The sequence below is a fragment of the Schistocerca cancellata genome, chromosome 3 (genome assembly GCF_023864275.1).
Source record: "Schistocerca cancellata isolate TAMUIC-IGC-003103 chromosome 3, iqSchCanc2.1, whole genome shotgun sequence".
NCBI lineage: Eukaryota > Metazoa > Arthropoda > Insecta > Orthoptera > Acrididae > Schistocerca > Schistocerca cancellata.
Genome location: NC_064628.1, coordinates 912,371,342 through 912,385,633, shown reverse-complemented (window position 1 = coordinate 912,385,633; position 14,292 = coordinate 912,371,342). Strand labels below are relative to the sequence as shown.

The 14,292-nt window shown below is 37.4% G+C and overlaps 1 protein-coding gene across 2 annotated transcripts in view; it reads right to left on the bottom strand.

The window, feature by feature from the left end:
- Positions 1-10,418, bottom strand: part of LOC126175986 (diphosphoinositol polyphosphate phosphohydrolase 2) — a 165,661-nt gene extending 155,243 nt beyond the window's left edge. The window contains exon 1 of one of the 2 annotated variants that reach the window (XM_049923093.1): positions 9,991-10,418. In XM_049923093.1, coding sequence (XP_049779050.1) covers positions 9,991-10,089 — 99 coding nt within the window. In that variant the 5' untranslated portion in view covers positions 10,090-10,418. The remainder of the gene's footprint in view (positions 1-9,990) is intronic. The other variant, XM_049923094.1, reaches the window with a different exon arrangement.
- Positions 10,419-14,292: the final 3,874 nt, after the last annotated feature.

Genomic DNA, 14,292 nt, shown 5'->3' with positions numbered 1-14,292 from the left:
ACAGTTCACACCCAAGATTCGTGCGCATTAACAAATACACAGACGTCCACAGAATACCGTGTGACGAAACAAGCTTCTATTGTCTATGAAACAAAACCAAATGGGGAATCATTTACCCCACCTTGCCGAAAGTCCCCTATACATGAGTTTCACTTCCGTGGTTAGATGTTCAATAAAAGCCAGTGACTGACGCTACAAGAAAGGGATTGTGCATCACAGAAATTTGCTGTTTAAATTCTGGGAGTGCACGTTCGAATAGGGGGAGGACATATTTGCTCCCATATACGTTTTGCGAAATGACGAGAAAAAAAAAAAAAGAGAAATCACGAGCTCGGACGGATCAGTGACAGTCTCTCTTCCCATGTGCCATTTGCGAGTGGAACAGATACAGAGAAGTGACACCACGGTGGCTTACCGGTGCAGAAATGGTGCTGTCGAGTTCATCAAACAGGCATGCTGCCATCTGACTCTCTACCAAAGGCAATACGATGGAAGGAATAAGAAACGTTAACGTCCAATGGACAAATGATATGCGGTAAAATCCTGATGGCCCAATGGGGATCTGAACCACCGTCCTCCCGAATGCGACCCCAGTGAGTGGGCTAACAGCTACTCTTATCTCTTGAAGGTAATGAAAGGGAAAAATCTACAAGTTACACCAAAAACACAGGATGACTGGATCGATACACAAAAGCTCTTATTCTGGAGAGTCCGATCCATGTTCCATAAAAACGTCCGCCCTAACGCCATCTCGCTCCAGGATGTAACTAGCAAAATGAAGACTGACAGCAAAAGCCTCTGGAACTGAATATTCGCTTCTAACGAGGTAGAAATGGGTCGGCTTAAGTTTGTCGCCCCTCCGCAACTAATGCCATGAAAACGCTTCGCGAAAGTCAAGGTTGTGGCAAATGTACACGTATTTTCGACAGAAACATCAGAAGTGCCTGTCTTTAGTATCTTTTTGTGCTGCAGGTGTTAAGCCAAAGTAACTGTTTCTCTTTACTAGTGTAGTTAAGCACAAATAGGTGCCCCCTGCGTAATAAGTGTCGCTTCTCTGCATGTCTGATAAACCTCTCTAAATGGAATTACTCAATTCTACCAAGATGTGACAGCCATAATTATTTAACAGCGGGTTCTGAGATACTGAACATGGTAATTACCACTTACGGCTGTTGAATTTTTATTAACTGCGAATGCAACCTCGAGTGTAGTGCAGCGGCAGTTTTCCTACATAGGCCACTGCCTGTATTTATCACAGAATACGGATGGCTTGAAAATGGACACAGGTGTCCTAAACTAGTCACCGTCAAGAAATAGCAAAAAATATACTTCTAAATGCAACTTGACTGAGTTCAACCAAGTATTTCAATTTTAAGACTAGTTGCGGACCTATTTTTCACATGCAGCATGTTGCAAGTTCCTAAATTAACATTTGTATTACAACTTTTGTCTTGCATAGCTTGATGTTTATTACGTAATGGAATATTATTCAAGGCGAAGCGGAAGTAATGTAGAATCAACGACTGATAATGATATCATCAAACTCTCCATGAAAATCCATAGTGAAATAATAGCAACAATAGAATCTCTGCAAATCTAGATACACTTACTGTAGAGTTTGAGCATTATTATTCCTTTAGGAATCAAGAAATAGAGAAAACATTTCTATCTTACAACCGACTGGATGGGTGGGGTAGGGAGGAGGCTGCAGTCTAACATGTTTCCTGTTTCCTGTATATGAAAGTGTGTACAAGAGAGTAACAACGATCTGGGCAGCTGACAAGCTTCACTGTGAATTATATATATATAAACAAAGATGATGTGACTTACCAAATGAAAGTGCTGGCAGGTCGACAGACACACAAACGAACACAAACATACACACAAAATTCAAGCTTTCGCAACAAACTGTTGCCTCATCAGGAAAGAGGGAAAGATGAAAGGATGTGGGTTTTAAGGGAGAGGGTAAGGAGTCATTCCAGTCCCTGGAGCGAAAAGACTTACCTTATGGGGAAAAAAGGACTGGTATACACTCGCAGACATATGTCTGCTTGTGTCTGTATGTGTGGATGGATATGTGTGTGTGTGCGCGCGCACGAGTGTATACCCGTCCTTTTTTCCCCATAAGGTAAGTCTTTCCGCTCCAGGGACTGGAATGACTCCTTACCCTCTCCCTTAAAACCCACATCCTTTCGTCTTTCCCTCTCCTTCCCTCTTTCCTGATGAGGCAACAGTTTGTTGCGAAAGCTTGAATTTTGTGTGTACGTTTGTGTTCGTGTCGACCTGCCAGCCCTTTCATTTGGTAAGTCACATCATCTTTGTTTTTAGGTATATTTTTCCTTCATGGAATGTTTCCTAAACTGACAATGAAATGACGGGCCTGTGGCTGGTGGGAACAATATGACTGGTTTATGAAGACTTTTTGCAGGTGGGGGTCTGGCACAACAGCTGTCCTTCATGGATATAATTTTTAATGTACACCAGGGGTTGAGGCAATAAGATTCTGCAGTCACTGACTAGCATACCCGTTAATCACAGGGAACAATGACATGAAACACTATTTTAGACAGTACAAGTAAATATAGGAAAGTAATGTGCTAATATTTTGGGTAATCAGTATTGAGGCAAATAGGTATCAGGGACTAAAGCCTAATATAAGTACCTTCGAACTGACAATACTTTATTCACTTATTCTTTACGATTTTTTATTTGTTTATTTGAGCTCCAACATGGACTTTTTTGTATCAAAGCTAACCACCTGCGTCTCAGATGTTAGTAAATTATACTAATTTTGTGGTTTAAAATACTAGCAACACATACTCGACCTAGTCAGCCAACCAGAAGCATACTGGACACCAGTTAAAAGTCAATTGTTATTCAGATAGACTACGCATACTATGTAAATAATTAACTGACAAAAGAAGTTGTTTCTTTAAAGGGTATTCGTAAGTGTTCTGTCTGGACTGAGTGACCTGTGACACTAACTTGTTACATCAGACAAATAACAAGCAATTACCTTATCAGCCCCGTAATCACACAGTGCCTCCGAAGTAGTTTTATATTAAGAATGTCCATCATTGTGTAATACAAGTGTATGCACATATACAGATTGCCATTCAAATATTTATTGGAAAGTCTACTGACTTCAGGGTATTATACTATGTAACAAGAAATTTTGTCAATCAACCTTTCAGATTAAAACTGACCCGCAAAAAACTGAAATGACCATAGTTTTGCACAAATAAGGATAGTGTCATGTTGGTTATTTTAGTTTTATCTCCATATTCTTTGTCAGTACCATAGATTACCACTAGATAACACTCAAATGCAAAATTATTTCATTGTTTTCTAGATTATTATGTGAAGGTTTTAAGATGATTGGACTTGTTCTAAGACTTCAAGGATGCTTCACAAAGTGCTCTGTCTGAGATAGCAGAGCAGCAACACAACACTATATTAAGAAAGAATGGCCAGTGAGAGAAGATTTAATTCCAGACACAAATAACTTATGAGAACCTCTTGCAGACAGGGAAAAAAATTTCACTACTCCTGCTGCATATTAAATTGTGACTAATTTAATAGTTTAATAAAGTTTTGACTACTGATTCTGCAGCTCTTCACTTTGTAAGTTAAATGTTCCCCGATATTTGTCACAAAAGTGAAAGCAGAATTATCGCTGAGCCCCAGATTTGGCTCATATTGCACTCAATAGGAATCAATGACTTCAGAAAAACGCAATGCTTGGGAATTGTTCAGAACGCTGCTGCATCGGTTTCTAGGTTAGGAAAAAAGTGGGATTTACCTAGGACTCTCAGATTGTTTTATTCACAGCTACAATGCCCTTGGATGCAATATGCCAATTAAAATGGTCTACCTGCCTTTACATATTCATTTCTTTACTTGAATTTAGGAACAGAGAGTCAAGAACATGGTTAATGTTTTCACCAAGACATTCGGTCCATGAAAAATACCAAGGAAGATGTGATACAGCTAAGATGATTGGGGGCGGGGGGGTGTTATGTTTGAGCTCAGTGCGTAAAACAAAAGTTCCATGCAAATGAAGAAGCCATTACGATGGTCACTTTTTACTTTAATTCTCTGCAATCCAAAAAACTCTTGTAATGTATGTTGTATATAATAAACTAACTGCAGTGCTTGTAACTAGATTTTTTTTATCTATTATTCATTTTGTTGAACACAATAATTACTGATGATAGTCTAGTGCCCGTAATAGTGAATATTCTGAAATTACACATTTAATATTTAAATTAGAGGAAAAAAGATTTATAGCCTTCATTGACAAGTGCAAATATAAATAAAAAATTAAGATAAACAAACTTGGTTTATGAAGTTCTAATATACTGACGGAGGATAGAACCAGCAACATCAGAATCTTTTTCCGCCCTTCCAGTAGCCATCACAGCTCTGTTAAGTCATTTCTATGTGGTGAAAAGTTTTGAACCATCACATCCAGTTTCAAAGAGCTGCCTTAGATATAAGGGTAAACATACAGTTCCTACCAATGTACACTTTGAGTCATCAGTCTTCTGGCTGGTTTGATGCAGCCCACCGCAAATTCCTGTCCTGAGCCAAACTTTTCATCTCAGAGTATGACTTGCAACCTACGCCTTCAATTATTTGCTGGATGTATTCCAATCTCTGTCTTTCTCTACAGTTTTTTCCCTCTACAGCTCCCTCTGGTACCATAGAAGTCATTCCCTAATGTCTTAACAGATATGTCCAATCATCCTGTTCTTTCTTTTCTGTGTTTTCCACATATTCCTCTCCTCTCCAATTCTGTGCAGAATCTCTTCATTCCTTACCTTACGAGTCTACCTCATTTTCAACATGCGTCTGTAGCAGCGTATCTCAAATGTTTCAGTTCTCTTCGGTTCTGGTTTTCCCACAGTCCATGTTTCACTACTATACAATGCTGTGCTCCAAACATACATTCTCAGAAATTTCCACCTCAAATTAAGGCTTATGTTTGATACTAGTAGACTTCTCTTTGCCAGAAATGCCTTTTTTGCCATTGCTAGTCTGCTTTTGATGTCCTCCATGCTCCACCTGTCACGGGTGACTTTGCTGCCTGTGTAACAGAATTCCTTAACTTCACCTTCTTCGTGACCATCAATCCTGATGTTATGTTTCTCGCTGTTCTCATTTCTACTACTTCTCATTACTTTCACTGTTTTTTGATTTGGTCTTAATCCATATTCTGTACTCACTAGACTTCATTCCACTCCGCATATCATGTAATTCTTCATTACTCCGCACTAGTAATCATTACATAAACACAAAAGGATTAGCTCTGTATGAGTATACAATGCTGTATCATTCAACTGGAAAGGAATCACACTGGATAGTCATATGAAGTTAATCATTTTGTATTTATGTAATGATTACTAGTGAGGAATACCAATTATTTGGTTACTCACATGTGCATTGATGGGAACTGTATGGCTACACTTACTTCTAAGACCATGGTTTGAAAATGGATGTGATGGTCCAAAAATAGTCACCACAAAGAACTGACCTGTCACAGCTGTGATGAATATTATAATGGGGGTGGGGGGACAGAAACGCTTAGTTACATTTTGTTGCCCTTTGTTATTACAGTGCTCGAATTAAACAGGTACCTTTGCAAAATGTTAGTAGAATGCTTAACTCTAACAGCGGCACCATACTGGCTGGACAGGGATTTGACCTCGTTCCTTCCTCAGCGCAAATCTATTTTATTTAACCACTGTGCCAGCCAGCTCTGCCTCTGACAAAATTACACAAATACAAGAACTATGCTATTAGGAACGCAACACAACCTTCTCCATCATGGTATATCCATTCTCAACTATGTTTAAAGCTGTTTCTCCACCACTTCCAATTCAGGCGCACTCTGAGATAGTTGCGAACACCTCAGTCTACTGCACATGCAGTAAAAGATTGCTGGTGTTTGATGTGGTCAATCACAATAAACAAAAACATCACTGTTAAAAACAATAAAGGGAGCCATATAGAAGAAGCTGCTTGTGGCACTACATGAAGTTTCCGCTGTGAATGGTTACTCCTGTTACCCTATGAAAGACTACTACTCACTGCACTGACATCACTTTTGCTGGATAATGAAACAACTATTTTTGGGACAGATGTAAAATTAAAGGCCTTGCTGTGAGTGGTGATGAAAGCTGTGATTGTTTCCACAAGAACAGTGAGGTGATCAACTGCTGTAGGACTACTAATGTGCATGTTACAGAATGTGGAAATTGGTACGTTTTCAGGAGGAGAGACAAAGGGGGAGGCGGTAAAAAATTTTATGGTATGGCATGGAGGGTGGAGTGAGCACCTTGTTGGGAAGAGTTGTGTACAATACACAGAACATCCCAAAAGCTAGTTAGTTTAGAAGGCTCTTAGTTTTAGGAACAAAGCAAGAGAACAGCACAAACAGGTAAAAGCAACTTAGTTCTCACACCAACCTACTGATTGAAGGTTTTTTTACTGTACAGAGGAAGAAAAGGGTCTGCAATGAAATCTTTTTTGCACTTCACGTTTCAACAAAGATAAGTGTAAAAGAAGACTGGATCTAAAATTTATTCCATATCTTGTAGGGGGAGTCAGTTCATAAAGCTTTTTTGTCAATAAGTCTATAAGGATCTATGTAGTAATAAAAAGTGCAGCCTTTAATACAAGCCAGTCTCTTTACAGCACAATGTATTGAATCCCACACTGAAATCACATACAAAGAGAGTGACTGACTGCAGAGAAATCTTAGCTTTCTACCAAAATCTGAAACACCATTTAAGACTAAACCTTCATGAACTCTTACATTTAACTAAGATGTAGAAGTAATACTAAAAACTGCTCTGGTATTGAGAATGGTGACAACTCAAAGTTCATCATGTAAGGGAGATAGTATTAAATTTTGAAGGTGATCATTGCGAACCAAATTAAACTCATTAATTTCTCTTTCTTTCCTTCCACTTAGGTTCAAAGCTTGATGACAGCAAGGAACTGATCATTTACTAGTTGGGAAAAAAGATTTTGACCAAATTACTTATGAAAAAACTGTCAAGTCATGAAAATTCAGAGACCTGCAACAACACTTTGCCAGAAGATCATGAGAATGACACTCACTCATAGAAACGTCATGGATTTTTGACGCAGCTACACAGATGGACACCTGAGAAGATTTCATCTGCAACAACTGTATTTAAACCTCTAAGCATATCAGGTGCACTGATCTCATCTATTTGTAAATGTATTAATGTCTGGGTCAAGAGGAATATTTTATGAGTCATCAGCTTTGCCCACTGACATACTGTTAACAGCCATTGTTACATCACTTTTGGTGCACATATAGACAGTGTTGTTAACTGACAAAGCAAACAAAAATGTTTACCTACAGGTACAAAAACCGGGTTGTAGTGACAGACTGATCTATGGCTTAGCTCATTTATCATTTAAAAGGGAATAATAATAATTATTTGTCACTAGTATTACATTATAGTCACCAAGGTTGTTTACAGCATTTGTTGAAAATTTCCTACATCACTGAAAGTAGACAGCTCTTCTTTAATATTGCTCTGCACCCTATTGTCTTTGTCCACTCTACTTGCCCACCATATGTTTACTAAAGAAACAGTAAAAACAAAAGCAGATGGTGTGGAATGTCTCTGCAAAAGATCCAATAATGTCTTCCTGCTATAAAATGTAAAAGGTCCTAATGAAAAGTATTAATAAAATGGATTGAAAGTGCAGAGACTGATAGTTACCTAACTTTATATGTTAATGTAGCAATTATTGCCTCTTTCCTCATTTCATATTGTGCAGTTCACACAATTCATTTAGCCTACTTTTCAGATAAATTCTACATATTTGACATATGAATCACTTTTCAAGTGATGCAATAGACCATTCATGATAAATTACAATGGAACAAGTTTGTAAGCTGTAAATTTTCTTGGTTACTTTATTTATCTCCAGTGTGATGTGTGTCTTATGTCAGCTTTTAATTCTTTCCACAAAGAACTGAAGGAAGCTCAATTTTTCCATGTGCAATTAAGCTGCACCTCCTCTGCTAGTAAATTTTATGATTTTTGCAAGAGTAAAAACAAAAAGATTACACCTTCAGTCCACATTGTACCAGTCAAAAGTACCCACAGAAAGACACCGCCTAATGTTTACAAAAGTCTACTTTCTTTCAAGGTCTAGAGTACTGAGCAAAAGAGGGTCCATAATAATTATGTCAGTGCATACCTCTAATTTGGATTACTAGTAGACAACAAGGAAACAACCACCCTTAAGTTAAAATCTGACAATCAGAAAAAAGTAGAAAATTATGTTCATTACCAATCTTTCAAACACCACACACGAAGTTGTTACACAATTTTCACTGGATGTGTTAAAAGAAACATTTGAATGGCCAAATGAATGAATGAATGGACACGATAGAAACAAGTTACAGTTTATTTCCTTTTATGCTGTCTTACAAATGTAATAGTTGGGAAGACATTTAGAAACATACCTGTGCCAACCTGAAGATCCAACATGTGCCAAGAGCATTACACTGACAATATGTTTCAAGCATAGAACAGATACTCAATAAAAATGGAATGAACTTTGCGTAACAACCATCATAACAATGAATGAATGAAATCTTTCTAAGATTCCCTGTAAACATGAAAGTCTGAAGACTTCAAAACTTAGAAATGTTTATCATCATTTTATAAATAATATGCCTGGTGCAACCAAATTCAATTGCATAGTATTAAATATTTAACCCAGTATACTAGAAATAATGTACACACAATCCAAAATGTATTCAACAGATATTCACAAGTAATGTTTGTTGTCAGTGCTACCTACACCAAAGGATGTTTACATGGCTACAACAAGCTATATACAGCTTTCTTTTAGACTCACCATTTACCACGGGCCTCCAGGGAAAGATCATAGAATTAATAGTGCCAATAATTGTCTAGTTTATGGTCAGGCATGTCGCTGCAGAATCAATAACTGTCTTGGGTGCATGTGTACTAATGTTTGAAGACAACTAATGCAATCTGCTTATACGCTTCTACAACACTGTCTTAGGAAAATAAAAACATGGATATGGACCACTTTAACATAAGCTTTAACTGCACCACGGCGAATGTATCAGGCTTGTAAATCTGTTACGGTATTAGTGGACGCTTTGGACAATTTTAATGATGGCTCAAGTTAATTAACTCCAAATATCGAGTGACCTGGCACGTCTAAATTTTGAAGGAGGATAACAGAACCCATTATGCATAAGTTTATTAGTAGGAAAGTCGACTGAAATCGTTTCCACGAACAGTTCTTTAGTTTCAGAGAAGTTAATGGACTGTGTACGTGTGTTAAAAACATGTCCTGTCATGGAAATGAAAAGCATCTGGGAATTTGTTAGCGAAGTCTGGAAAATAGCACCGAAATGGGCAAGTGGTGGTGTGTGAGAAAAAGTAATTAATCAATCAAAACCGGAACACTGAGTCAGTCGCTACTCATTACGTGAGCAAACAGAACTCGCGAACACACAAAACTAGTTAGGTCACTACTATGGTCCCAGTAAAGAAGAAATAAGAGCTGGTTGTACATATGTGAGACAACATTAACAACTTTCAACTGACTATGCTATGACCACGGAACTGCAACAAGCTCCAAAAAATTTAATTGTAAACTCTTCACAAAGCACACGCACTGTGCACAGTTACCGTCGGTCAGTAGTATATGTTGCGTTCTTTCAACTTTCGATGACGCTCTCATCTTCGAGCATACACTCATTCACAATTACTCCGAACAGGCACAAAGCGTTTACCAACAACACATCTCGCCAACTCGCAGCCTTATATTATTTGATAAAGTACCGTTAAGTCATACTTCAAATCATTATACCCATCACGACATGTAAAAAAAAAATTAAAAAAAAACACAGTACACACATCATTCCGATATTATTACGATACAAGTTTCACTCACCTCATTTTCCAGTTCACTTCTTACACAGATGCAAGCTGCTCTCCTCCTAAAGCCTTCTTCGTCGTAAATTCGAGTGGAATTTGGTTTTTCCTTAACCATTTTAAACTGGTCTCAGTAACAGGTTAATGTGCTGGAAACGAAAATTATATTCACTGTACGCATAAAACTTTCCCACGTTTGGTCTTCACCGCTGAAAAATCCTAAGGTCCCCCATGATTTAGGTTAACCTTGAATAAAATATTCAATCCCATAGTATAACAGAAACTGTATTCTAGAAACAGAAAAGTGTAATAAGCTGCTGAGCACTGATAACAGCACCCTTACAAGTAGACACTACGATAGCCACATCTCCTTACTCTCCATGGCAGTAACCTACTGCTTCTTCGTGAACAGTCGATCAGCTGGAGGCAGATCGCGGACTCGGTGACTACGTTAGTCAGTTCCAGTAACCATTTGCAATCCTTCTGGTTATCTTCAGAATAGGGTGACATCGAATGTTTGACAAGACAATACTTTTCATCGCGCTTTAAGGCACTAATTGGGGTGACAATTAAAATAATCTCATGGCTACCGGAATACTCTAAAAGGCTGTTCTTCCGATTTCTGGTGTATTTCATTTCAGTTTTTTTTTCCTTTTTTTGTTAGTAATTGCCAAGACAGAACAGCCCATCATTATGCAGTAGTCTGTCCACAGTTTATGACACATACAATTGAGTAATCCAATACTTCTATTGGCGTTAACGATCCCAAATTTCAAAAGACTTTAGTAAGTTCGTTTGTGGTACCTCGGTACAACGAATGTCCAAAATATCTAAAAATTGCGCATTTCTTAAGTAAAGAAGATTCCTTAATGAGAAACATATCAGTTTTTCTTCTGTAAACGGAAAATATACATCCTTTTTTTCCACACACGAATGACAGATGCTCACCGGACAAACAATAAATTTGTAAATACACACATCACACACACAAAATCTTCTGTAACTCATTTATAAATTATTCAGAAATAAACTTATCATTCGTTCAAAGTACACATGCTGAGATCGTAAATACAAATATTTTCCCCGGACATCTCGAATTTCGTCATACGATCTTGAAAGATGCCATTACATCAAACTGCTAATAATTAACTGTAAGCCCTACTGACCCAAAATAATCTCCCATTTGATATGAAGGATAGGGATTGGTTATCGACTGATTATTGTTTCGTAAAATTTAAATACATTATGTACACAGTGCAAAATTCATACACACTTTTAACCAGAATGAAATTTTCACTCTGCAGCAGAGCAGACGCTGATATGAAACTTCGTGGCAGATCCAAACCTCATGCCAAACTGAGACTCGAACTTCGGACATTTGCTTTTTATGGACAAATCTTCCAACGTCTGTGGTACCCAACACAGAGTACAAATATCTCTGAAGTAATCATTGCGTTCTGCGCATGTTGTCAGTATCAAACAGCAGGTGTCACATGATCTCGGGACGACGCTGTTTGTAAACACTTGTCACGGAGTTAGAAACATCTAATATTACACGTATTTGTTGTGTTTTCACAGTCTACCGGGAAGTAAGTGGCAGAGGATACATCTCATTGTATCAGTTATTAAAATTTCTTCTATTCAGGTATGGAACGTGGGAAGATTGAAGGTTTGAATACCTCTGTGCATTCTTATTTTATCCTCAAGATCCCTATGTGATCGATATACAAGGGATTGCAGGATAATCCTAGAATAATCATTTAAAGCCGGTTCTTGAAACTTTGTTAGTAAACTTTATAGGGATATGGTAGTTTATGTCTGTCTTCAAGAGTCCTCCAGTTTCTTCAATATCTCTGTGACACACTCCCATGTATTAAACAAACCTGTGACCATTTGTGCTGCACTTCTTTGTGTACATTCAGTATCCCCTGTCAGTCATATTTGGTACAGGTCCCATACACTTGAGCAATATTATAGGGTGGGTCACATGAATGATTTGTAAGCAATCTCCTTTGTACACTGATTGCACTTCCTCTGAACTCTACCAATAAACTGAAATCTAGAATCTGCTTTACCCACAATTGAGCGTATGTGATCATTCCTTTTCATATCCCTACAGAGTGTCATAACCAGGTATTTGTATGAGTTGGCGGATTCCAACAGTGGCTCATTGATATTATAATCATAGGGTACTACGTTTATTCGTTTTATGAAGTGTACAATTTTACAATTCTGAACATTTAAAGAAAGTCGCCAGTCTTTTCACCACTTTGGAATCTTATCAGGATCTGACTGGATTATGTACTACATGAACGGAAATGAACCGAACATACTTCGCTGGGGTACACCCGATGTTACTTCTACATCTGACGATGACTCTCCATCCAGGATACCATGCTGCGTTCTCCCTACCAAAAAGTTCTCAATCTAGTCACAAATCCACTTGATACCTCATATGATTGTGGGGTTGCCGACTTACAAGAAATATTGGGGGGGGGGGCATACTGGGGGTCTTGCCCTGGGAAATGTTCTAAATTTTAGACGAAAAATAGTGAGTTCTGAAGTTTTTTAAGCATTTTAGAGTCATATGATCAACATTAGAACTCCAAAAACTGTATTCTCGATAACTTAATACTCCGGAAAACTTGACAAGCCTGACATATTTTTTGTCTTTGAAAAAAGAAACAAAACATAAACACACATGGTATTTTCGTAAAAAGCTAATTTAATTTACAGTGATAATCATGCTTATAGACTATTATTGAGCAATGAATATATAGCTCTGAAACACTGAAATTATATTTAAATAAATCTTAAACTATAATTAAAAGAATAAAACAGAGTAATAGCACTTTGATTAATTAGTGAAATAGCTAATTTAAGCTTACTTTGAATAAAGCATAGGGTTCATTAAATAAAAACAATATATCAAAGTTAATGCTTTAATACAGTGAGTAAAGTTAATACAGTATACCTAATATGTTGAGTCAAAAAGCATGTAAATAGTGGGTTTTAATTGGATCTTATACCCTAAAACATTTAAGTATCTGAAAATAACTAATACAGAATTATAGTAATATAGTAATACAGTACTAAACTAGTGCTAATATTTCGAAACTGGAAATTTAACATTATGTATGTATTTAATTCTCTAGTTTATAAAGATTTTTAATATTGCTCTAAATGCCATTATTAGGGCTAGAGTGTCTTTAGAAAGGCGCAAATGTCGACTGTCTCACTGGATTACTAAATATGAAGTCGTTGATGACTGGTCAGATAGCCAATTCATCCAAAACATCTCGGTGGATATGAAGAACAGCGAAGTTGATCAATCGTTTCTGTCCCATTGTTGATTGGAAATATGACTTCAGACGTCTAAGGGCGCTAAATAACTATTTTTCTGTTGCTGTCGTGATTGGAACTACTTGGAGAAGTTTAATGCACTTCACTACTTCACATAACATTTTTCCAATTGCAGGCTCTTGTATACTGTACTTTCTTATATCACATATGTTTTTTAAGACCAGTTATTTTATAGTAGCGATATCAGCTAACATGTTCAAGTTTAAGGGCAGTCTCTCAATGTCTAGGTCATTTTTTAAAAACTCAATTGATTTTTCCAAATTTGTTTCACCTCTGTTTACTGAAAGCAAGCTCTCTTATTCAACTGCAATGACCTGTGTGAGTCCAGTTGAAGCAAACTTCTCAGTAATGCAAGATTGCACCATTTCACAAACTTCAATGTAAATAGCTTTGCAGTTTTCCTTTGGGATTTTGAAAGTGTGCTGTCAGCTGGCTTCGTTGTTTTCATACTTCTTTGGTATACTTCAATTCTGAAGAAGGTAAGGATCATCAGTTACTGAAGGTTCTTCTTTTAAGCTCAATTCTCCAAAAGTGTTCAAAACTATCACACCTTCCATTCAATATACAAATGAAGCCCTCATATATTTTTTCCTGATCAGCGACACTTAGATGAGGGCACTGAATTTTTTATTGACATCCTCTACTGGGTTCATTGCATGGCAATAAAGATGTAAAATGAAATAAGTCTTGAATTGTAACATTGACTCAAGGTAGCATGCACATTTTTAACCTGCCTCTGTTTTGTCCTCTGCAGAAAATATTTCAAAAAACTCTAGAAGTTCTTTGAAGTTTTTCAATATTCTCAAGATACTAGAAGCTTTGCATAGTCCATCGAGCTGGGCAAAGGTGTCTAAGACCAGCTTGGTCGTTGGCACTCTCACGGGGTATGCTTCTGAAAAGTCCCATCCTTTTGTTGGGTTCCCTTAGGGCGTTTATTAACTCCTTGGCTAAAGCCATA